The 26,221-nt window shown below is 45.8% G+C and overlaps 2 protein-coding genes across 51 annotated transcripts in view; both read right to left on the minus strand.

Annotated features, from left to right (window-relative positions):
- LOC310667244 (uncharacterized protein) overlaps window positions 1–26,221 on the minus strand; it is a 559,738-nt gene that overhangs the window by 253,259 nt on the left and 280,258 nt on the right. The gene's annotated exons all lie outside the window — the stretch shown is intronic.
- NCOR2 (nuclear receptor corepressor 2) overlaps window positions 1–26,221 on the minus strand; it is a 348,844-nt gene that overhangs the window by 126,327 nt on the left and 196,296 nt on the right. For 44 of the 50 annotated variants that reach the window (XM_083418926.1, XM_083418964.1, XM_083418959.1 and 41 more), the window contains exons 15-17: window positions 13,299–13,441; window positions 10,978–11,150; window positions 5,382–5,444 (exon numbers count right to left, since the gene is read on the minus strand). In XM_083418926.1, the coding sequence (XP_083275052.1) occupies window positions 5,382–5,444; window positions 10,978–11,150; window positions 13,299–13,441 (379 nt within the window). Of the gene's footprint in view, window positions 1–5,381; window positions 5,445–10,977; window positions 11,151–13,298; window positions 13,442–23,386; window positions 23,507–24,173; window positions 24,317–26,221 lie in introns of those variants that run through there. The other 6 variants (XM_083418929.1, XM_083418921.1, XM_083418925.1 and 3 more) reach the window with 4 other exon arrangements.

Genomic DNA, 26,221 nt, shown 5'->3' on the forward strand with positions numbered 1-26,221 from the left:
GGTGTATGGGGTGTTAGAGGAGAGGCAGGATGGTCTGCCCTGGGAGGCTGGTGGATCCAATGGGTTTCCAGATAGCTCTGAGGAATTTCCCGACTGATATGACTGGCGCTCTTGTGGAACCTCAGGATGGCTTGAGCTGTTGACATGATTGCCCGTGAGCTCCCTCTTCCACTTTGTGGAGCCCATTTGTGCAGCTTAGGGCAAAGAAAAAAGCTGGGAGACAGCTTGAATGCAAGTGAAAGAAAAAAACTAAGACAATTGCAAGCAAACACTGGTGAGTGTGCATTATTGAGCTCGCCCAGTGGCTGGAAAAGTAGCAAAAAAGGCATACTTTGCTATCTCCATTGCATCCCCATTGCGCCATCCGGCAGAGCTTTTCCAAGTAGTGAGGGGCCTCTTACAGTCTGGCCCGAAAGAGGTGGCAGAACTGACAGTAGCTCCCTGTGAGTTGTTTGCAAAGCATTTTGAGGATAAAATCGCTTGCATCCGCCAGGACCATGGACCTGTTTTGGCAGATGAATATTGAGAACTGCCCAGAGCACTGTCATTAGATGAGTTTTAGCTAGTAAGGCTTGAGGATGTGGACAAGGTGCTTGGATCAGTCAGGGCAACCACTTGCACTGTGAACCCTTCCACCTCTTGGCTGAAGGGGAAGGGACGGGACAGCTGGCTGGGCCAGGAAGGTGATTAATGCTCCTTGCAAGAGAGGCTGGTCCCTGCCTGCTTGAAAGAGGCAGTGGTAAAGCCACTCCTCAAGAAACCCTCATTGGAACCAGAAAATCTAAGTAATTACCAGCCAGTAGCCAATCTCCCCCTTTTGGGGCAAGGACCACCTGTCCCCTGCAATCATCGCCTGAGGCCCATCTTCATGTCCCTCTCAATGAGAGGTCTGGAGGGTGGCAGCGGCTCCCCACTTGAGGAATGCTCGCCCCAGAGAGAGCCAACTCACCTGGTGCCTTTGTTACCTATCTTTAGGCACCAGGCAAAACACTCCTCTTCTCCCAGGCCTTTGGCTGATCAACAACCTACATCCTTTTAAATCTAATTGTTTAAATTAAACAATTTGAACTGTGTGCAAGTTGTTATTTTTGTTTATTACTATGGTATATATTTTGTGTTTTATACTGCAAACCACCCTGTGATCCTCAGGTGAAGGGGGGTATAGAAATTTAATGAATAAAATAATAAATAAAAGGGTGGGTCTGGAAAAACTGAAAACTACTGGTTCTGTTTAAGACTTTATTTTTTAAAACATGGTTTTGCTTTTAACAGCCAGGCATAATCCACTATGAGGGTGGCTTTATTGGTATGTTTTTATCTTTTTAAAGCAGATTTTAAACTGGACATTTGTTATGCATTATTTATATTTTTTATATTCTTGTTTCCCACCCGTAGCCTTCAGGGACAGTCTGGCTGAATATCTGGATGAATAAATCATTCAAAACAGATGAGAAAGGGTTTAATGGCATGTACTGGGGGAAAGATGGGACGCGGGTGGCGCTGTGGTCTAAATCACTGAGCCTAGGGCTTGCTGATCAGAAAGTCAGCGGTTCGAATCCCCGCGACGGGGTGATCTCCCATTGCTCAGTCCCTGCTCCTGCCAACCTAACAGTTCGAAAGCACATCAAAGTGCAAGTAGATAAATAGGTATCGCTCCGGTGGGAAGGTAAACGGTGTTTCTCTGCACTGCTCTGGTTCGCCAGAAGTGGCTTAATCAGGCTAGCCACATGACCAGGAAGCTGTACGCCGGCTCCCCCAGCTAGTAAAGTGAGATGAGCACCGCAACCCCAGAGTCGTCCGCGACTGGACCTAATGGTCAGGGGTCCCTTTCCCTTTACTGAGGAAAAGGAGGATCCTCCACATTTGTAGTAGAGTTTTGCCCAGCTCAGTGACTAGAGGTTTGAAGGTTAGGAAACCACTGCACAGTCACCCCAAGCCATGCATTTCAGCCAATGTAATGTAATCACAGTACAATCACTGTTTAAACCTGTAACAACAAACCCTTTTCCAGACATTGTAGCACTGAAAAGAGAGGGAAGCCTGTCAGAGAAGAGAACCACATAATTTCCCAAATTTCCTAAAGTGCCTAACTTTCAGGGCTGGATGCTGAACGAAAGGTACACGCTGAGCCAGGAAACAGATAGGTGTGTATGCAGAAAAATGGGGAAGCATAGATGGACACCAAAGATGGAAAGCAAATCAATCTGGCACAGCATTGGCACTGTCCTGAGCACACTCCAGTAGCTGCTGGGAGCTCACTGGGGCTGATGCCAACCCTCACTGCTTCAACATCCTCAGTAAGCAACACACACCCCACTGCCGCCAAATTGCTGGTGCTCTTCCTACTGGAACCAAGCAACAACTTGGTTCCAATTGATCCTGCACAGCCACCATCTTTAATTTATCCAAAATGCAATGCAATAAAGCACTTGATATAGCCCTGTTTCCACTTATCCTCTGCAGCATTTCATTGTGGAACATTAATGATGGTGGCTGGCACAGCTGAGTAAGTGGGGCTGGAAGCATCAGCACAGAAACAGAAAGCTGGTGGTCACCTTTTGGGTGCTGCTGAAAATAGGCGCTCCTGTACTGACATGCAATGATGGTGCAGAGAGTAAAGTGTCAGGATCCGTAAGGTGCTTCAGGGCTCAAACTAGGGATTAAGGCAGTGGGGATCCAGGCACCTTACTTCCTGCAAAACCAAGGTAGCTCAAGAGCTGAAGGAATTACAAACCTGATGTTTCCCATGCTGCAGCAATGCCTTTATCACAGCCAAGCACGCTACTGAAGGTCATCAACTCAGCAGGGCCCGGTGGCCTGAGAAACCGGTGAGAGTCTGGCTGGCTGTATATAAGTAGAGTGCCACCCATGACTCCTCAGTCTAAGCAACTTGTATCATGGAATAGCTACAGAGACTGTGGCCAGCATCCTTGATCTGAACCATCACTTCTTCTGCCCCTGGCCCATTTGCTCCTCACTTCCCTGCTTCAGACCCTAAATCCCCATCTTCTACTTGACCACATTGTCTTTCTTGTGCCCTTCAAGGCGGCCGAACTGGACCCCTCTCAGTGGACCACCTCAGAGCTTGGCCACAGCCTGACAAGAGTGCCCTCCAAGTGACTTACACCACCGCAAAAAAAAGCTCTGCTCTGTGCAACCACTATTTTAGACTCTGAGGGAGCCACAGGAGCCAACCTGTACCCTGAGTGTGTGTAGATACGTGGGTAAAGGCACTCCTTGAGGAAAAGGATTCCTAACCATAGTGAATCTAACCCTGATTTTGCTCCAGTTATTTATTCCGCTCCTAGTTGAACGAGCTAGGATCAGGCTTTTTTTTTTAAAGGAGGGGTACTACACCTCCAACAACATTACCGTACCCCATAATTATAATAGCTGCTGTATGTTTTGACAGCCTGTTGGTTCAACGGTTTATTTCACGATAAAAGTGTCATTAGGCAAGAACTTTCCTCTTGCCAGACTTGCATTTCCCTGCTTAATGCTAATTACAGGGTGCTTCCTTCTTTTGTCTCCTGCAGCAACACGCAATCCCTCCTTCCTTCACTTAAGCCTCCCTCTTGCCAAGAGATGCACTATCCCAAGGGCTGCTGAGCCTGTTCTGCCTCGCTTGCTTCTTGACAGCAACCCACATTGTCAACGTGGGGCTCCGCAAAGCAGCCTGTACCTGCACCCCGTGCAGCACATCTGACGTGCATCCACGCGATACAATCCACTGTGCAACTGCCCCGCAACAGATCTTGTGCACCCTGAACTGGAAACAAAATTATGTATCAAGCAAGTTGAAATCCTGCTGACAGTGACTCATTTTGTACTGATTAATCTGTGCTTGTACTGACAGATTAAGCTCTATACAATTTAACACCTAGAAACTTGGTGGAGCAGCTGTCCCAGATGTACCTGCCTGAATGTTAAGATGGAGTGGAGGTGCCCTCATGTCGCTGCCACATTTGCTGAGAATCTGCTGTGGGGTGATACAAGAGAAGGCATTGCCAGTATAAGTGCCCCAGCTGTGAAACTCCCTGAACTCTCAGTTACAACTGGCGCCAACACTTTAGGAGCTTTTGGTGCTAATGGAAGACTTACTTCTTTGCACCCTGGTCTTTGCTTGAAACGTGTTCTGTTGGCCCTGTTTCTTGGATTTTGCTGGCTATGTATTGATTGTTTATTGATTTTGGTGCTGCATTTATTAATGCATATCAGACCTTTCCAGCATTTTGTTATATACTGTGGCTTTTACTGATTGTATGCTGCTGAGATATTAGCATTAAGAAATTCCGCAAATAAATTAATGCACAAAGTTTTGCAGGGATTTGGTGGATGGCTTTAAAGAGAATGAGACAAATTCATGGAGGAGAAGACTATCAATCGCTACTAGGCACAATGGCAATGTTCTACCCCTACTGCCAGAGGAAGTATGGCTCTGCATAGGAGTTTCTGAGACCTGCAAGTGAGACAGCAACAGACTCAGGTCCTGCTTGTGAGCTTCCCAGAGGTGTCTGGATGGCCACGGTGAAAACAGGAAGCTGCACTCATTAGGTCTTTGGTCTTATCCAGCACTGATCTTCATATGCGATATTTAATGTGGGCAAACCACAGACCACCTGAACGAAGCTTGTGAACCATAGTTTGGGAACCTCAAATCTAGGTAAACCAGCCACAATTCTGGTAGCTTAACTGTGTACTAGTTGAAATGTTCTGAATCATTTTCAAGGGCAGCCTCACAAATAATGAATGCATTACAATAATCCAATTTGGAGGTCAGATTATTGTGTACACAGCATCATCAACATGTTTTATTGTATTTTTAATATTTTGTTGGAAGCTGCCCAGAGTGGCTGGGGAAACCCAGCCAGATGGGCGTGGTATAAATAAATTGTTGCTGTTGTTGTTGTTGCTAAATTTTTGCATGTCTCCAGCATTTCCAATGCCTTTTCACTCACTGGCTAGAACAGGTAACCAGAACTGGGAGGTAAGAGCAGTCTTCCCTTAACTAAGCAAGTCAACAGGCTACTTGCCTGCACACTTTCCATATATTCACCACAAAACAAAGGACAAGAATCTCAGCAAAGAAGAAAGGGATCGTATAAAATCCTTGAGGAGGCTCAGACCTGCCTCTTGCAACCCAAGTGAATACACCTGGCGCTGCTCACCTCTGGCTGCAGTGTCAGCCCAGCAGGACACAGCAGGGCTACTGCACAGAAGCTGCTCAGACTCAAGGAGCATGTTTCAAATCGCTCACAAAAAGCACCTTCAATTCCACAACATATTGCACCAACTATGCAAGCACTGAATAGATCTAATGCCAAGCAAACTTATTCAGGAGAGAAGGGACATTTAAGCAGAAAACAAAACAACAGTGTCACCTTTTTTAGCGGTTTCCATCTCCTCCTCTGTCCAACGAGAACTTTCATTCATCTCCAGAGAGGCTGAAAAACAAACCAGAGCTGGCTGTAGCAAATGGTGGGGGAATAGAGCATAACTCAATTTCTCTTCCTGCCCCATAGCTCAGGGGCAGAACACCCATTTTGCATCCAGGAGGTCCCAGGTCTCAGGTAGCAAGCAGCAGAGCTGGGGAAAACCACTGCCGGAGACAATCTAGAGCTGTTGCCAGTCAGAGTAGACAATACTAAGGAAGACAGCTCAGTGACCTGACTCAGTTCACCTCCTTCTCACTTCCAGTTCTTGAATTGTGGAATTCTTGAACCAATAGCTTTCCCAGCATTGAAGCTGTGGGGAGGGGGTTACAAGGGAAAGGTGGCAGGCGAGGGGCAGGTTAGGCTCCCCGCACTACCTTGGGTCAGCTGCTGAGTGTGTGCCTAAGCTGGAGGGATGCCAAGGCATCGAAGTTGGTAAAATACTGGGAAACAGAAACAGACACGGTATTTACAGATATAGTACTAGAATGGAACATGGAAGTGTGACAAATCACACTTCCCACCCAAACTCGGTTTTCTCAAAACCAGGCCCAAAGCAATGAAAACCAGGATGTTCAGACGTAGCCAAGCTTTGTGGAAGGAAAGGGGGGGGGGGGCGCTGGTTATAGTCAGTGCCATTCCTTTATTTTTAGATTCTGAGGCCAAAAGAGAACACAGTATTTCCACTGACAAACGAGCCTGCCTGCTCTTTTTGACATCTTTGAATACCAACAGCAGTAACTGGAAGGGATACAGGAGTTGGCATCCTCAGGAGCCACACCTGGAGTAACGAAGGTCCTACCTTGGAAAGTCCATGTGGCCCTTCCAGTCCTACTTTAAGTTTTGATTTTGGGGGGCATTTGTCCTGCTGGAATCAATGAATCTGAGTGGCTGATCTCTTGTTCTTAACATTGCTTTCACCTCTGGAGCCCATCTTCAGTTTTATTAGGTTTTCCCCCAATTATATTTTATTAAATTTCAACATTTTTACCATATGCAGTCATAACACAATTTCATCTTTTCTCTTATTTTTGTCAACTTCCCACTCCTCTTCCGTGGAGTTTTTTCTCCCCTTCTGCTGCACCCTATCTTCTATCTATCAAATCATAACCACAATATTATAATTAATGACTTCTGTTGCTCATAGCTCAAATCCAGAGATTTCATCATACTATAATATTTTTTAAATAGTCTGAAAAATTAGTTTTATTATTTTTAATAATTTATTATAATAATTTTATTTTTATTATAATTGTCTTTCTTACAAATGGTTTTGCTATTTGTTTTTAAGCTGTCCTGGGACAGCATTTACATTAGAAGTACAGAGGGCATTGGCTCCACCCACTAATGATCTCCGTCTTCTATCCTACAAGTCTCAATGAGCACCAGCCACTGCTGGGTGCAGTTGCTATCCTTGCAATGGCCCAACATTCTGTGGGTTTGCCCTCTGTGGAACCGCAGTCAAAGGAGAGGTATCGGCTGGGGGCTGAACCGGAAGGAGGACTCCTAATTTTCAGACTTTAAATTTTTATTTCATGATTTCTACTTCCTATCTCGCTTTCCATATTGAAACAGAGTGGACAAGGGCAGCTTTGAGATTTTGTGTGAGAGAGCTGTTTGCTTCAAATCTTCCAGCCCACAGAGGAATCTCCCCAGGACCAATCCGGCCCAGGCAAGATAAACCATGCTGACCCCTGCTCTAAACTAAGAGAAAATGTTATTTTGATCACAGTGAAAGATGTTTGGACAGCCTCCTTTATGGAAAGAAAAAATAGCCTTAGAGGCTCATTTAAAAGCCTCTGCAGAAAGCAAAGTTGCAACAGTCCTAGAAAGTCTTAAACAAAAATATAGAAAGCTAACAAGAGACAGGCAAGAGGAAAGCTACAATTCTCAAGGCCCATGTCTTGTTCAGAGTCAAGGGCTTGGGAGGCAGAGGAGGGGCTGGCCTTCACAGCTGGAGGGATGGGGTTGCAGCTGGCTCCCCTTGCATGTCAACAAGGTAGTTTCACCCTTTGCAAAACTGATTCCTAATAATGAGACAAGCTCATATGCGATAAGCACGTTGGGAAGAGGGTGAAAGGATGAAAGTTATCCAAGGAACTGGCATTGCCAGGAGATGCTCTTCTACTCAGAAATCTAGCTCAGAAATCATTACAAAACCCCTGCAAAGCAGGCTCATTGGGGCAGTATGATTAGATTACAGCCATGGATGCTTGCCTAAAGTTGTCTGTCGCTGAGACAAAGTTGAATTCAGGGTCTTTCCAGCTCATATCTTGCTCTTTTCTTTTTTCTACCCGTGCTTTCAGAAACTTTTATGAGGTCATAAAAATGTAAGAGCCTAACTGATCAGTGGCACCTCAGAAGCTCCTTGTGCTCCAGTCCAGCCACTTTCTTACCTGCCCAAACCTGACATCAGCTTCAGGTAACTGGCAGGCCATTGCTTAGTCAAAACCAACTGTGGAGGGGAGGCCTGGTAGGACCAACGAGACCAATGGACTTGAGGTCCCCCACACCCTGATTTAATACTTGAGAGCATCCCCATGTAGGTCACATTACAAACAGTTACACATCACTTGGGAAGACAGGCGAACAAATATCAGTGTACTGAAAAAGCAAAGATCACCAGTGAAGAATCAGCAATGATTCTTCAACATCAACTTTGTTGGACTGGTCATGTGGTTCGGATGCCTGATTATTGTCTTCCAAAGCAGCTACTGTATTCGCAGCTTAAGAATGGAAAGCGAAATACTAGTGGACAGTAAAAGAGGTTTAAAGATGCTCTCAAGGCAAATCTTTAAAAATGCAGTATAAGCACAGATGATTGAGAAACACCGGCCTGTGAGTGCTCCAGTTGGAGAATAGCCTCTACCAAAGGTGTCATGGACTTTGAAGAAGCATGAACTCAGGAACAAAGGGAGAAATGTGCTAAGAGGAAAGCACGTTTGGCAAACCCTCACCATGATCAACTCCTGCCTGGAAACCAATGTCCTCACTGTGGAAGGATGTGTGGATCTAGAATTGGCTTCCACAGTCACTTACGGACACACCATTGACCATGTTCATGGAAGACCATCTCACTTGGCTACGAGTGATCGCCAAAGGGTAGGTCACATTGCAAACAGTCATGCCTAGAGGCTATGGAACTGTGAAATGGTTTTTAAATAGCACTCAGCCTTTACCCCACTATCCCTGCTTATTTCTTTCATTTATTTTTATTTTTCTGTGGAGGAGTATTTGAAAATGGTACCCCAGCTCTGCAATACGAAGAAACTATCCACTCTACCCCCTCAGAAGATGGCTGCCTCCTCCGGCTAGAGGTGTCTCTTGAACCTTGCAGAATAGCTGTAAGGCTGATGTTGCTAAGGAGAGGGAGCTCCACAGGTCATGTTTTCCTTTAGCTGCAGTTTCTGCTGGCATCATCTGTCCTTCGGGACAACTGACCTTGACGCAGGTGCAGGAGGAAAGCCTCGCCTGCGACCGTTCTCAGTGGCATGTTCCACTAGGGAGGACTAAACCCTCCCAGCGGCTGTCTGTTAAAGGATGTGCGTGAGTGTGAGAATGAGAGAAAATGGTCTCTCCTCCTTTTGCGCCAACTGCACTAGCGGCCTATTCATTTCCAAGTGCAATTCAAAGAAGTGCCGGTTTAGACCTATAAAGCCCTTTCCAACTGCCTTTGATCAGTATCAACTGGTCAGTTCAACACAAATGACCAAAACCTCAAAATGAGCACCTTCACTGTACAGTGGTACCTCAGGTTACATACGCTTCAGGTTACAGACTCCGCTAACCCAGAAATAGTACCTCGGGTTAAGAACTTTGCTTCAGGATGAGAACAGAAATTGTGCTCCGGCAGCGGAACAGCAGCGGGAGGCCCCATTAGCTAAAGTGGTGCTTCAGGTTAAGAACAGTTTCAGGTTAAGAACGGACCTCCGGAACGAATTAAGTACTTAACCTGAGGTACCACTGTACTATGTCTACTTTCTCTACAGCATCCATACATTTTATACACCTCTAAAACTGCCTTTCCAATTGCTTAATCAACTAGTGTTTGGGTTGATTAATCTACCAGTTAAACTCAATTAAAGCTTGGTTGGCATATATTCCAGCCCAGGAATACACACATGCCCTTTTCCCTGGATGAGATTTCTCAGTATTCCAAGGCCCTCAAGTGGTTGAGAGGGGAAACTCTTCTAAAGTTTGCATACCAAGATGCAAGTGAGCAGAAGAAGAAAACTGCATTATAAGATGATCCTAACCCCAAAGCATCTCATTTCTTGTTCTAGTGAGTAACCCCAAGTTGTGAGAAGAAATTAAACCCGCTCCCTAAAACACCCATGCAATTACTAAAGACAAAATGAAGGTGGACAAGCAGTTGCAGATGCTCATTCTCAGCACAATTCTGGAGATAATTCCAAAATAGAAGAGAAAAAACAGAAGTGGGCATGGCAGTAACACCACCTAAGTACAGCCAGCCACAAATGCCTGTGGGCCCTTGCAAGCAGAACATGAAGTGAGGGGATATAGCTCAGTGGTAGAGCATGTGTTTGGCATCCAGAAGGTCACAGGTTCAATTTATTTAAGCCAGCACCTCTTAGCTGACTGATGGTGACGGCAAGCCTCCCTTGCAACAAACAGTTGGGAGTGCTTCAATATGCAAGGCTCCCAATTGTGCACTGGTATCTCCACTGGCTCTTCTTCTGGGGCAGGTGGGCAGGGGCTGGAGACAACAGTCTTTGGGGGCAAATCAGTCCATCAGGCCAGAGGTTTCCCATCCCTCAGGCAAACATTAATGATCATCCCAGAGCACAACAGATACATTTTCCCAGGGGCTACAGTCTATTTTGTGCACCTACTGCTAGAAATACCTGAAGATATTCCCCATATAAACTGTCCTGGATCCTGAGATCATATTCTGAGGCCCTTCTCCATGTGCCTCCTCGAAGTCTGGAGGGTGGCAACACGAGAATGGGCCTTTTCTGCAGGCTCCGTTTGTGGAATGCTCTTCTGGGGGAGATTCACCTGGTGCCTTCATTATATCTTTTCAGGCACCAGGCAAAAACGTTCATATTCTACCAGGTCTTTGGATGATTAATATTCTCCAGCCTTTTAAATGTGTTTGTGGGAAGGGGGGGGGTTATTGTTTTGCTGTTTTATTTTATTTATTTTCATGTTTTCATCCTGTATTTTATTCTGTGAACTGCCCCAATATCTTATGATAAAAGGCACTATATAAATCAAAAAGATAAGACAGACAGAGCTGGCAAAGTTTCAGTCCCTGCTGGCATCCTTCCTTATACTGGTGTGCATGTGTTGTGTATGCTTCTGGAGGAAGGGTGGTATATATAAATTGAATGAATGGACAAACAAACAAACAAAAACAAGCAAGCCATTAATACGCTAAATAATATAATCAATAGTAACTAACTATATGAGTCTCTCCCCCCCCCCCTTTGCTACTGGGCTCCTGCCTATCGGTTGTGTGCTTCACTTTGCCTACCCAGATGCCACCTCCTCCCTCCATGCCACAGAGGTAGCTGCTCCATACCCAGTTCTGCATTCTGCTGGGGAGCAACCACTTCCTCGCTGTTGGCTTCGCTGGCCATGGAGCGGGTGATGCGGCCCTTGCGCCGGCCCTGGCTGTTGGCGGTTTTGCGCCCTTTAGAAGCAACGGCTTCTTTCTCGTCATTGTCCTCGCCAGACGTATCCTCGTTCTTCTCCCTGTGTGAGCCAGAGTGGGGGGAACAGAAGAAAACTATCACCATCAACCTGTGGTATTGATTTCCCTTGCCTCTCCCTCTTGCAAGAGAGGCACTTTCCCCACTTTGTTCTCTCTGTCTTGCAGAGGGCTGCAATTTCTCAGCCACAGCTGTTGAGGGACCTAACAGAGACAGGTTGAAGACCAGGGCAGCCAAATCATCTTGGCTCTGTCTCCTCGTTTATCTTCCCAAAAGGGATCAGCTGAGAAACACATCACGAAGCCCGGATGCCACAAAGCCAGATGCTCCTTCAAGCCAAGGATTAAGCCCCATTAAAGAAAGTAAGCAAACATATGCCAAATCATCCACAGAAGTCAAGTGGTGCTCATTTCACTTCCCTGTTAACCGGAGGACATGCCAAGTCTCTATGGCAATGCTCTGCTGCACAAGTAGCAGGATCAAGCTCAACAGTCCCTGCACCAGCATGTTCCTGCAATGTAGTGGGGCAGACACCCAAGTAGCACTGTTGCAGCAACACTCCAAGATGCAGCAGTACACAAGGGCAAAAGGAAGTGGCATAGATACACCCTGTAAAGTTTTGTGCAAGTGATACTGGAGAAGACACAAAAGCAAACCTGCTGGATCACCACAAAAGGTCCCTCTGGACCTGAGGTAGGGGACCTTTGGCCCTCCGGATGTTGCAGAGCAGCCAATAGTCAAGGCTGATGTGAGTTGTAGTCGAAATAATCTGGAGGGCCAGACCACTATCTTGTTTCATACTGCAGCCAACACACACCTCTGGGAAGCCCACAACAGCTCAGGTGTGCTGCAGCAGAAAATACGTCTCAAGCACTTTTTGTTAACAGCATAAAAAAGCTTCCCCTGAGAGTTTCCTTGAAACTCACTGGCAGCCATTCAACACTGTGCAGCTGTGTCTCCGCACACACCTTTTACATTTATATATCGCTTTCTATTTGAAACGTAACTAAGCGGTGTGCTGTCTAAAAAAATATGGAACACTTCACTAATTTGCATGAATTCCTATTTCTATTTGGTTCTCCACTGTTACATTTGTGTTAGAAATTGTCTTTATCATGTCAATGTTATAGCAGTTCATCTATTCCCCACCATCCCCATCTGCTCCTTATCACTGTGTGTGTTGTGTTGGGATATGCTTCCTTTGTTTAGTGTCTCTGCAGTGAGTGCCTAGCAATTTCAATCAGAAAAAGATATTGGATAGCGATTCCAGGACTCGGAGAGATGCTGCCAGTCAGGGTGCATTTGGATGTGGTGTTTGCTGTAGTAGTCTTCCTGGTTACAATGCTAGTGCTTCTGTCCCTGTTTCCAACATTCATTTTACACTGCATTACCCGTTTTGTTATGGATCTGTGGCTTTCCGATCCGTATGCTGCCACGACACGCCAAATATCATTTACACCACTGGGTGTTGTGCAGCACAATAGCATCCGTCAATGGACATGCCACCACTATTTATAAGTATGCTTGCTTCTGTTCCCTCATGATCCCCCATAGAAACAACAGAAAAGAACTGGATGCCAGAATACCGCCCCAAATTTCAACATAGGCATGACCCATGAAAACCACAGGAAAATCACAGCGTGAAACTCCAGCAATTTTCTGGGCTAACAGGGTTAAGCAATTAAAACAGAAATGAGCACTAAACCTCCATCAGATTCTGCTAGATTTCCAGAAGCGGCTTTTATGATGTGTGAAAGATCACATAAAAGGTGGGAATTATCAGGTGAGGAAACATCAGGAAAATGGAACAAAGTAGTCTCAGAGTGGCCAATACTGGGACCTGGAGAACTGCTGCCAATCAGGGTACGCAATACTGGTCCACTCCAGACAAACCAATTCTCTGACAGATTACAAGAAAGCTCCATATGTAGGTCAGGGAATATGTGAAACAAGATTAGTATTTTGTTTAGGAAAACTGTGCTTCACCTTTCCCCTAACGCTTTCATTTTCTATTTTCACTATATTGTGTGCCATCTGGGACTAGGCCTTGAGCCTCGATTCTGCCAGCCAATGTCTGGAGAAGGGAGCGCTTCTGCCTTGCACCTTGGAGGCAGGAAGAGGGAGCTGGTAAGCAGGTGCTGTCGTGCTGGCTCTTGGGTTGCTGGAAGGGAAGAGAAGTGGTCAGACTTACTTTGTCAGTTCCTCTTTGTCGTTTTCTGCTTCTGGCTTCTCTTCCTCCTTCTCTGCGTCTTTCTCCTTTTCTTTTTCATCTTTCTCGTCTTGGCTGCTACGGGGCATCTGTTGCTGCTGCTGCTGCTGTTGCTGCTGCTGCTGCTGAGAAATGGAGAAAAGGGAAGACAAAACCAATGAGCACCTGGGTGACACTCAAGGGATGCCAGACAAGGCAGGGAGAGCTAAAAGGAAAGGAGAAAAAGACCCCCCCCCCCATCCTTCATATTGATACAGATTTTTTTGAGACTGAATGCAATTATAAGGCAATCATTTTATTTTATGTTTTTAAGTTATTTATATGCCTTACGCCAATAAAAAAAATATATTTTCAGGGTGGCTTATAAATAAAACAATGAAGCCAGAGTAGAATCTTTTATTTATTTAGATTTCTTGCCCACTCCAAACCATGGCGTCCCACGGTGGGTTACAACAGTAAAATAAACAATTATAAAACAAATCAAGCAGCTACAACAATAACCCAGGAAAAGGGTGAAAACAATTAAAAACATTTCCATACGGAGAGCTGTTCCATCTATAAAGATGACACAAACATTGGGCGGCCCCCAACAAACACGTCCCATCAGTGCAAGGATTTTCATTTGCGCAATGGGGCTTTCCTGCTTCTCCTCCCCCTCGTGCCCCCTGTGCCCTCCCCAACTCAGGTTGCCGCCCTGAGTATTTCCATCGGCTGTCCCCTCCACCTTAATGTCTCTTCTTAGACTCACTGAATTGTAGAATTGGAAGGGACCCAAAGGGTCATCCAGTACAACCCCCTGCAATGCAGGAAACGCAATTAAAGCATTCCCCCCCCCCCACTTCTTTGTGGCAATTGTTCCCATAAACCTATGTCCAGGTCTAATATGCCAACACATATATCTTTTACTCTGGGAAACATAAGTGAAGCGCCGAGCCATTCCAAACAATATGCTTGCACACACACACTATTGTTAAACCATCTGTGTGGCCAGGAAGCAACAGAGGAAAGTATTTAATGCAAGGGCTGGGGAGGAATATTTGGCACTGCATTTCGGGTATGCCAGCTTTCCATGTAAGAGGCAACTTTCTACGCAAGGAGCTGGATTCTTTCGCTCACAATGGGGAGAACATATATGGCCATGTCACATTCCACAATTAATACTCTTCCCATAAGCATTCCGCAACAACAATTTATACAACATGCAAGTTACTCCTGGAAGTGTTTCATCTACATGGTCTATTCTTTTTCAAGATTTGCCATTTAGATGTGCTGCAGCAATGTTAAGAGGAAGGCAAGGATGGAGAGGGAGGAGGGTGTGGAGATTTCCCCATACTTTCCCCTGCTGACACAAGGGACAGAAACTTGTTTTTAAGAAAGAAATGAACCAACCAAACTGATGGTCAAGAAGGCAACGCTAGATATAAACTGGGACACAGAAACTTGGGAAGCCGCTTTATACTGAGTCAAGACTATTGGTCCACCTATCTCAGTCTTGGAAGAAGTGCTGCCAGTGTAGACCAAGATTTCAGGCGGGGTTTCCCTAAGCCCTACCTGGAGATGCCAGAGATTGAACTTGGGACCTTCTGCATGCAGAAGAGATATCCAACTGTGAGCCACAGCCCTTCCCCCAAGATGAAAAGCATCACAAATAAGAAGGTTAGGGAGAAAGGAGTAGAGTGCGCAAGGTCCTGAGAAAGGAAGGAGGAGATCTCTCCTGCTGCCAAAAGCAACATGAGTCTAATCTTCTCATCCTTGATGCACTTTCTAGGTGCTGATGGATTTAATGGGAGTGGCCACCCAAGAGGAGAGTGTTTGCAAAAGCTGGAACTTGCTTGCACCCTGCACAAATCTACTTTGACCACCGGAAGAGAAAAGCACAGCTGGCAAAACACACCAACATCTAGGTTCCATTGCCTGTGCTAGTTGGGTCTGCAGTTGTGCCTAGCCCTGACCAGGTGCCAAATGCTAAGTTCTCTGAGGACACACCAGACACTCCACAGGTTGTGGACCTTGGGGAGAAGGCATTGTCTCCTGAAACCAGCATTTAGTATATTCTTGAGAGGCCCACTGGTAGGAGGCCTGTTAAAGAAGCCCTGGAGTTGTTTGGAGGCCACGGAACCAATCCTCTGTGCTTGAGAACCCTGGCACCAAAAGCCCAGGTCCAGGTTGAAAAGAGATGACATAGCCTGCATCCATGGACACAGAGTTGTCACATGGCTTCTAATTAAAAGGATCTACTTGTGGGTACACAATCCCTGGTACTTATTTACTACCAGCAGATGCAGTTAGTGTGTGGTCTAAGAGGCCACACTATATGAGGTCTCCCTCTTGAGCTCTGCAGCTGTTGGAAACGATACAGGTCTCTGGTGTCTGGTTCCAGATTACCCTGAATTGCTGTTTTTTCCCTTACCTGAGCAGTCTGTGCTATTGACCTTAGGCTAGCCCTTTTCAACTATGAGTCCTCAGATGCTGTTGGACTACAACACCCATCATCCCTATCCAGCATGGCCAGTGGACAGGGATGATGGGAATTGAAGTTCAAGAACATCTGGGAACCCAAGGTTAAGAAAAGTTGCCTTAGACTGTAGCCTGACCTAGCCTCTGGATCATGTTTTGGACTTAGACTGGTTCCCTGTGCTTGGCTTTGGCTTGTTGAGACTATGCTGCAGCTTGAACCCTACTTTCTTGGGTAAATGCTATGCTCAAAGGCCTTACCTCCTGGGACTGAAACTCTAGCCTCTGAGGGCAACTCCTGCAGCATGGCATCTGTTGGGAGTCCAACGGCACCTTCAGGATGCCAGTTAGCAAGGGCTGCCCTCTACAGAACTCACAGCATGATCAGAAGGCCCAGGAACCTTAACTAGGATTTCAGCAACCTCCTGGCTGCCCCTGCGGGGAAGGCCACAGCAGGCTCTATTAAACAGAACGGGAAGGTTCTACAAAGAACATCCTGCTTCCCCTCCAGCTCAAGAAGAGACTTCAGCAGCTGCTTTACCTTTAAAGTTGTCAAAAGAGAGAAATCAAAAGCTGATTCAGACATGCGTAGGAGGAGCAGCTGGAAGTGAATCACTGGAAGGTGACAAGAAAGCTGGAGGATGTGGCTGTCATACCAGTTTACTTTACTCTACACAAAAAATCCCTTTATTGAAAAAGGGAAAGAAAGAAAAGGAAGCACAACTCTAGTAGAAACACACATGCACGATCACACACACATTCCTGCCGCCTCAATCGCTGCTTTTGCAAAATGCTTCTTCGGTGACTAAGGGGACTCTTTGGGCTTCAAAGAGTCACATCTTTTAAGAATGCTAGAAGATCAAGCACCTCCTCAAGCCCTTTGACTGCAAGGGCATCTACCGCAGCAGCAGACTGTGACGTTGCCAGTGCCGTTACTATGAAAGATCTTTTATGGCTGCAGAAGTATGACAATGCAACATATATTGTTGCATCCACAACGTTTCGAGAGTAATAAGGTAAATTGATCTCATGGGCTTAGACGGAGGGAGAGGAAGGAAACCCAAGCAACTTCCACCTAAAACATTGTCAGTTTCACTCCCAAATGGGTATAGGAACTTTTTCATTATAGACATCAAAGAAAACACCCAAACTGTAGTCCATGAGCTTTATTCAGGTAGTCCACAGCACAACTGTATTTTATTGTACTCTATTTTATTGTACTACCATTTCAGTTATATGGAATGCAAAATGTAATACAAATGCAATAAAAAGTAATAAAAATACAATTAAAAATCAAACAGCCTCTTTGCAATTGCTGCAAAAGGCAGAAACATTATTGTCCCCAAAGACCTTCAGTAATTTCAAATGCTCCATGTGGAAAAAGGTCTGTTGACCACTGCACTAAAGGACAAGTTCTTTGGAGAAACCTCCTGTTCACGTCCAGGCAACCCAAAGAAGATGAATGGGGAAAAAACAGTTCAGACCAAAAACAAAAAAGCAACTTGGAGTTCACAGAAATGAGATCAAAACTGGGAACTTTATAAAGGTATGCATCTGGGTTGCAAAGGAGCACAATCCCCTTTGAGTTCAGTTTATTTACTGCACTTATGTCCTCCATGAAGCTCAAGACAGCACACGTGGTTCTCCCACCTCCTACAACAACCATATCAGGCAGGCTAGGCTGAGAGGAAACGCCTGGCCCAAGATCATTCAGCAACCTTCATGGCTACGTGGGAACTTTGGGTGTATTCAACTAACTTCCACTCAAGAGCAGACTCATTAAAATGAACCACCATGATTAACTTAGGCCCAGTAATTTCAATGGGTCTACTCTGAGGAAATGTTAGCTGAATACAAGCTTTCAACTGTGATCTCTCCAGGCCTAGTCCAAAACTTTAACCACTATGCTCTGCTGTCTACAAGTATGTCAGGAGAGGGCTGCATCTGTAGGCTTGGTCATGGCAACCCCTGATGCGCCACCTGGCCTTAGTCAGCATCAGGCTTCAGAAGGTCAGGTTCTGAGAAGAGGGTGAAAGGGTACGACCACGGCATTCACAATATTGGGAACATGATGCATCAGAAGGAGAAGAGCCAGGTCCACAGTCAAATACAGGTCAAATTCTTAGGCAGCGTCCACAGACTGGAAGAGCAAGCAGGGAGGCCAGGGATTTATAAGGCCTGGTGGACAGGGATTGGCCCTTTCGGTCAGCTGACTGGGTGTCCAGTTAGGCTATTACCACAACCCAGATGGTGCCCTGAAATCCCAGAGCATAGTCTACTGGGATTGCAGAGCTGGTGGAACAAGAATGCAAGGACCATCAGCTCATCTGTCTAAGAGGACCCCCCTCACCTCACCCCCCCCAACGAACACTTCAGGCCTTAACAACCCATGTGACCTATGTCTCACTAGCAACACCAGCATCCTCTGCCTAGATAAGGAAGCAGTGCAGACTTCTGCTTAATGTTTTCCTGAACTCTTTAACTCCTTTCCCTTTGAACGACTGAAGGAGGTGGATCAGCAGCGGGAGAACCTTGGAGCCAGCTATCATCTCAGATAAAGAACTGGAAAATTCAGAAAAGGGCTCCCCACTTGCTGGCAACCGAACAGTTATCAAGAACAGTCTGCCGCAGTTGGCTTGATTAAGTCCTTTAGCCTTTGCCAACCAGGTGCCCTCCAGATGTTCTGGACTAGAGCTCCCACCAGGTCCAGCCAGTAGGGCCTATCCCCACGTTACACAGATGACAGAACTCTGTACCAGTTTTACATTTTTCTTAAGCCACTCCCCACCCGCATATGCACACCAAACACCTCTTTATGTAGTAATCACACCAGGGAGCTTCATCGCCACCAGCCCTCTGCCCCGCAAACATTATATTAATTTGCTCTGAGATTGGCAACCTGGAAGGGCATTAGAACATTATACATAATCAAACACACCGGCAGAGGTACTGTCCAAATCTCTCACAGCTTGTTGCAGAAAATGCAGTTCTGCTTGCAGAATTCAATGGCTTTTGGTTAAACTTGGACCAGAACCAAAATACATATATGAGAAAATGGGTGTGAGATTTGGATCAAGGAATAACCAGAAACAATGGAAATGGATTTGGAACAACTTTCATTCCAATATAATTCTAGCAGACCTAAAGGAGAACTATTTTAAAACCCTCTATCAGTGAGGGTAGCACCTTAAATTGAATTTAATATATAAATTAGGATCAGAGAAATGTTGGAGATATGGATTAAATAAAGCAGATTACATGCAAATCTTCTAGGATTGTTCTCAAAGAGAAACATTCTGGAAATCTATTCAGGCTAATATCTCTGATATATTAGGATATTACATACCCTTGGAACCTAAAATATTTCTGCTTGGTTATCTAAAAGATGTTATTCTGGAAAATGATCAAGAACTAGCTGCGAAGATTGTTGCAGCTAAAAATGGGGGTGGGGACAATTTGTCATACTATATCTCAGTGAATTGAGAAAAATTGGTCCATAGAAACTAACTTACTACAAAAGAATACAGTGGTGCCTCGCAAGACGAAAAGAATCCGTTCCGCTAGTCTCTTCGTCTAGCGGTTTTTTCGTCTTGCGAAGCAAGCCCATTAGCAGATTAGCGCTATTAGCGGTTTAGCGGCTATTAAAGGCTTAAGGGATTAGCGGATTAGCTGCTAAAAAGCTATTAGCAGCTTAGTGCCTTAGAAAACGGGGGTGGGGAGCGAAAAAAAACCCCCAGGAATCGCAATACATTTTCGTCTTGCGAAGCAAGCCCATAGCAAATTCGTCCTGCGAAGCACCTCCAAAACGGAAAACCCTTTCGTCTAGCGGGTTTTCCGTCTTGCGAGGCATTCGTCTTGCGGGGCACCACTGTACATATAAACCAGCCTAACAGCCTAACAGAAGACAGGAGTGCCTGGCGTGCTCTGGTCCATGGGGTCACGAAGAGTCGGACACAACTGAACGACTAAACAACAACAACAGCTTTATGGAGAAATGGGCATTTTGGGGTAATGTTTTGGAACAAGTTCAGTGAAAATGTTCAACCTTATGCTGCTTTACCTGTAACACCATTTCCTTCTGCTCTTTATCTTTGGCTTATTTTCATAAACAAACAAACAAACAAAGTAGCTCAATTCTTAGGTAATGGGCAATCCTGGAGGCTGCTTAGTCAGGTGACAGTCACTGCCATTCTATTAAAGTTTGTGGGACTGTCTCTTCCTGCAGCAAGCAGCATACAGACAAATGTTCAGTCAAAACATCTTCCCATGCCCCAAGGATACTGCAACTGGGAGGCTGTACTCCAAATACAGCTAGCTGGCTGCATCAAATGTGGTCCAGAGGGAGCCATCACAATTCCCTGGCTATAAACCAGAATGATGGTCCGGTTTTAAAACAGCTCTGGACTCAGCCTCCAGGAAAGCCTCTGTAATGGAACTCTAGATGCCAGAGTTTGTCTTTAAGGTTGTGTTCAAAACAAAGATGTCAATTCAGTGCTCAGTTGCAGGCAAGAAACGGCAATCCACACAACCACAAAAGGTGACACATGGGGTTTTCTGTTATTGTTGATCCATGTGATTGTGCTGCAAACGGATGTTAGCAGGTTATCAGGGCACACAATGTCCCAGTGCAGTGAGGTAAAATGTTAACTGGGCTTGGACCTGGGAGGTGGTTGAATCCCAGAAGTGCCACAAGGAGGGACACTCTTTCTTAGCCTCCATTTTCCATTTCTAAAATGGGAATGACAGTGACAGTTCCACTGTAACACTGTGAAGCTTGCAAAACTTCCTTGCAAAATAAAAGGGTTATATAAATAAATGGACACTTGCTGGATTACCCCAAAGACCCTTCTAGTTCAGGGCTAGCCAGCATGGTGCCCTCCAGACTACAATCATCCCTGACCGCTGGCCACACTGACTGGGGATGATGGGAACTGGAGTCCATCAACATCAAGAAGGCATCAAGAAGGCTGCCCATGACTAGTCCAACACTCTGTTTCTCCAAAGTCACTAGGCAGATGCCCTTCGTGAGAGCAGGAGAATGGAGGAGGAATGGCCGCCCCCCCCATTGTGCCTGCTATTCACATCTGTGCTCATTACTCTCCTGTAAGGCATACTCAAGCAGAGACCTGAGTTTGAGGGTGGGGCGGGTGTGCCCATTACTATAATTATTGTTGAATTTATATACTGCTCTATATCCAGAGGTCTCAGGGCAGTTAAATATGGGTATGTATGTATTCAACGGTGAATGCACAAGTTCCACTGTCCATGGAGGCACAGATCAATTCTGTGTCCAGGGCAGCTGTCTGCCAGCTCCATCTGGTACACAGGCTGAGACCCTACCCGCCCACAGACTGTCTCGCCAGAATGGTGCATGCTCTAGTTATCTCCTGCTTAGACTACTGCAATGCGCTCTACGTGGGGCTACCTTTGAAAGTGAACCAGAAGCTACAACTAATCCAGAATGTGGCAGCTAGACTGGTGACTGGGAGCGGCAGCAGAGACCATATAACACCGGTCTTGAAAGACCTACATTGCCTCCCCGTACATTTCCGAGCACAATTCAAAGTGTTGGTGCTGACCTTTAAAGCCTTAAATGGCTTCGGCCCAATATACCTGAAGGAGCGTCTCCACCCCCATCATTCAGCCCGGACACTGAGATCCATCTCCGAGGGCCTTCTGGCGGTTCCCTCACTGCGAGAAGCCAAGTTACAGGGAACCAGGCAGGGGGCCTTCTCAGTGTAGGCACCCGCCCTGTGGAACGCCCTCCCATCAGATGTCAAGGAAATAAACAACTATTTGACTTTTAGAAGACATCTGAAGGCAGCCCTGTTTAGGGAAATTTTTAATGACTGGTGTTTCAATGTATTTTTAATATTTTGTTGGATGCCGCCCGGAGTGGCTGGGGAACCCAACCAGATGGGCGGAGTATAAATAAATTATTATTACTATTGTTACTATATTATCATTAGGGTTCAACGCCCTCTGAACACCCGGTTGTTTGAATATCCCAACAGCAGGGAGCCTCTATACAAATGGTTGTTTAAGAAATGGCCTGTTATTGGGGCGCAGCTAAAAGTGTATTCCTGTGCAGATATGTCCTACACACTAATAATAATTTTATTATTTGTACCCTGCCCATCTGACTGAGTTAAAAAGAAACTCAACCTTAAAATCTGTTTCCATTTTTCTTAGGGAAAACTCCTTAAAATTACTACACAGATGGCATCACACTTCTCTGCAAATGTTAAAAATGTTTTCCTCTATATCACCTAATAGTTGGAGGGGTTGCAATAAACTTGGTACATATTATCATTTATTGTGGGAATGTAAGCTGGTGCAAGATTTTTGGAACTAAATTTTGCCAGAAATGATAACTATTATTAAAGAAACTATTGTTTTTTACAGAATATTTTTATATTGGCAGCACGAATAGTAATTTCAACCATGCAATTTCAATGGAAAACTTAAATCTTACCCTGGACGCCTGGTACCACTCACTCTGAAATACAGCTATAATGGAGGATATTATGCCTAATTTGAGACCAACAAGGACAGGCACCTCCAGATGATGATGATGATATAATAATAATAATAATAATAATAATAATAATAATAATAATAATAATGTTTGTTTATACATACCCCACCCATCAGGCTGGGTTTCCCCAGCCACCCTGGGTAGCTCCCAACAGAATATTTATAATAATACAGCGGAACCATCACTTTCAAGAAAACCCTCATCACCTCTGGCAAATCTGGAGCTATACTTGCTAATCCAATACTGTTGATAGCCCTAACATGGGCTTTGTTATTTAAACCCAAGTGCCACAGTATGCATTCTACGTGCCTAGTTTATAGTTTTGTTTTTCAGCTGTTTCTGCCTGTTCTATATACATTGTGAAATCGGGTGTATGGGTGTGACCTGGTGCCCTTCAGAAGTTGATATACTACAACTCCCATCATCTCTCACCACTGAGCTAGCTGGCTGAGACTCATGGGATTTGGAGTCCAACCACATCTTCCCTATCCCTGTCCTAAAGCAACTTCTGGCACATTTCTGCTGCAAACATGAATCAATCATTGGCTGCTTCTTACTTGTGCTGCATTTCTAGTGTTTTTGAGTTTGCATTTTAAATTTTCTTGTACATTGTCTTGAGACCCAATGTGTAAAAATGTGTAAATTTCCCCCCCAAACAATCTTGTTCTGCCTGCCACTGCAAGCGAGGCACCCTGCTGACTACACTTCTCCAAATTACCGACAGAGAGTCGGCAGGTCGGATGCTCTGAGAAAAACTACAGTTTCTGGGATTCTCTTGGGCCTGGGGACAGCAACACCCACCAAAGTTAAGACCTATTTGTGCCTGTACATAAGTAGCCTTAGCGCCCTGCAAAACAAAAATAAAACCCATCAGCTTCAACAGGTGCAGTTCCAAGCCCCGCCCTGCGCTCCGCACACTCCAAAATAATACTGTGGTGTTATGAAAATAAATGTGCTCCTTCCAGGCCACTGCTCAAAGGCACCAGTCCTCGTCAGCTGTTAGTGATCAGCCCCTGGGGCCTTGAGGCTGATGGCACCGTTCCCTGCCTCCACATATTAATTATAAACAGCTGCTCACCTTTGTCCTAATTTCCAGTTGCATCCTGAGCGGCCCAGGCTGCCAGCATTCTCCCCACCCCACAAAAGTAGGGGGGGGAGCCAAGCGAGTTGCACACTCCACTTAGTTCCCACATCTACGCAATTGCAAGCACACACACATATCACCAGGGAAACACCACCCAGCAGATAGCTTATCTTCAGAATAGCACGCTGGCTCATATAAACAGAGCACAGGCGGTTGCAACATTTTCTGCCTTGGCCATGCCAGACTGAATCTCGGAACGGACGCTTCTCTCTCCCTCTCCCTCCTCGGGACCTGTTCCTGGCACCCTCCTTCCCACACGGCCCGAGCGTACGAGGAACACAGTTCCCAAACCCCAACAGCCTCTCTCTTCATCACCCTGCTCCAACCAACTTCCACGGCTGCGAGGTTTTGGCGGGAAGCAGCTGAACAATTGGGGAGGGGAAAGAGAAGATTTTGTCTTTTGGGGAGAAGTTTCCACACACGAGACCCTCAAAAGACACCCCTCCCCTCCCCAACAACAGGCAAGGACCCCTTTGTAAAAGCCTGGCACCCTGAACCAGCCAAGGCGGAGGGGAGAAGCACGTCCCCATTTGGCTCTTGAGGCAAAGAGGACTTTCCTCGAGCCTTTGTGGAAATCTCCTGCCAAAAGCTCCCTCGCAGCAAGGTCTAGGCCAAGTCTGTCCAGAGCACCGGACGTCCCTGCCTTCCCCCGGAGAACCCCCTGTCTCCCTGCCGAAGTGCTCAGCCTCCAGCCCTGCTGCCCCAGAGAGCCCCCCATCACCTCCTCCTGGTGCCCCCGGTGCCTTTTCACAGCTCGGCCATCCCAGCTCGGCGTGCCTTACGCTCTCCGACTCAAATGGCTTCCTGGCGATTTGCATAGTTGAGCCGTAAACCAGCCACGGCATTCCTGTTATGATTTTGCAATCTACTGGAATAACACGGTCGCTCTCAGTCAAGCCGATGAGTCATGAGCTATAAAACCACAGCCCTCGTCACCGGGAGCTTGCAGTGTTGGCTACAGCCTGTGAGTGATTAATATCTGAGGATGGCAAACTCAGCCCTGCAGCATGCCTGCCTCCTAATTCCTCCCTCCCCTCTCCGATTCCTTGGCTCTCAGAGGGTGCCAAGGTCCTAGTCTCTGTTGCCCTGCCAGGACAGGACACAGGCAGCCACGGTAATTCTTCAAGACAGTTACCCAGTAACACACAAATGAAAAAACAAACAAACAAACCCTTGGATGTTGGTTTGTCTGTGTGACTCAGGAACCAACTCTTGCTTTTTTAAACTTCTGGAGCTCTGGCTTTTGATCAAAATCAAACATATGTACATGCTTTGTTCCTGGGACAAAATAACCTTCCACCAAAACACACCACAGATCTGCTCCAGTCACAAAATGGGTCTAATAGGGGTTGTTTATTTGGGTTTTTTGCTTCCCATAATTGCCTCTTTGATGACAGAAACAGCCACTAGGCCATTTGCCCACTTCGCCATGTCCCTGGACAACAACCAGGGCAGGTATTCCTAGAGGGATCCTTGGCCAGCATTATCACAGAATTGCAGAGTTGGAAGGGACTCTGAGGGTCATCCAGTCCAGCCCCCTGCAATGAAGGAACCTCAATTAAAGCATCCATGACAAATGGCTATCCACCTCCTGCTTAAAAACCTCCAAGGAAGGAGAGTCAACCACCTTCTGAGAGAATCTGTTCCACAGTTGTTGCCGCCAGAAAGCTCTTCCTGATGTTGAGTCGCAATCTCCTTTCATGTAACTTGAAGCCACTAGTTCAGGTCCTACCCTCCAGAGCAGGAGAAAACAAGCTTGCTCCATCTTCCATGTGACAGCCCTTGAGATATTTGAAGGTGACTTTCATATCTCCTCCCAGTCTTCTCTTTTCCAGGCCAAACATAACCAGCTTCTTCAAGCACTCCTCACAAGTCTTGGTTTCCAGACTCTTGATCATCTTGGTTGCCCTCCTCTGCACATGTTCCAGCTTGTCAGTATCCTTCTTAAATTGTGGTGCCCAGAACTGGACACAGTACACCAGCTGGTGTCTGACCAAGGTAGAATAGAGTGGTACTACTACTTTCCTTGATAGAGGGCTATACTTCCTGTTGATGCAGTCTAGAATAGCATTTGCATTTTTTGCTGCTGCATCACATTACTGACTCAAGTTAAGCTTGTGGTCTACGAAGATTCCTAGATCCTTTTCACGTGTACTACTAGCAAGCCAGGTGCCCCCATCTTATATTTGTGTAGCTGGTTCTTCGTGTCTAAGTGAAGAACCTGACATTTCTCCCTATTGAAATTCATTTTGTTACTTTGGGCCCAGTTCTCCAATGTGTTAAGGTCTTCTACCTTCTGCAGCATTAGCTAGCCCTCGCTGCTTGGTGTCATCTGCAAATTTGGTGAGCATCCTCTCAATTCCTTTATCCAAGTTGTTTATAAAGACGTTGAACAATGATGGGCCCAGGACAGAACCTGGGTATTCTGCCATCTGTTCCTGCCCCCCACTGCCTACTGCCACTGGTATTCAGGGGCATTTTGGTCTTCAGAGTACCACTGAGCTATCGTGGCTCATTACAGTAGCTGGATCTATTTTGCCTTCATTTTAACATTTCTCCCTTTAAATCCATTTAAAACCAGTGGCCACTGCCACTTAATTCTTTAGTTTAATTGGGCTTTTGTGCAAAGAAGCACAGCTCTCAGTGCACCCTGGTCACAAGGACTTTGCACGTGATTTGACTACATTTGAATGTATTTCACACAGGCAGCAATTTTGTGCAGATATCTATATAGATATGTGCAGGGCTCATATTAACTTATATGTTTAA

The sequence above is a fragment of the Podarcis tiliguerta genome, assembly GCF_965153285.1.
Source record: "Podarcis tiliguerta genome assembly, chromosome: 16".
NCBI lineage: Eukaryota > Metazoa > Chordata > Lepidosauria > Squamata > Lacertidae > Podarcis > Podarcis tiliguerta.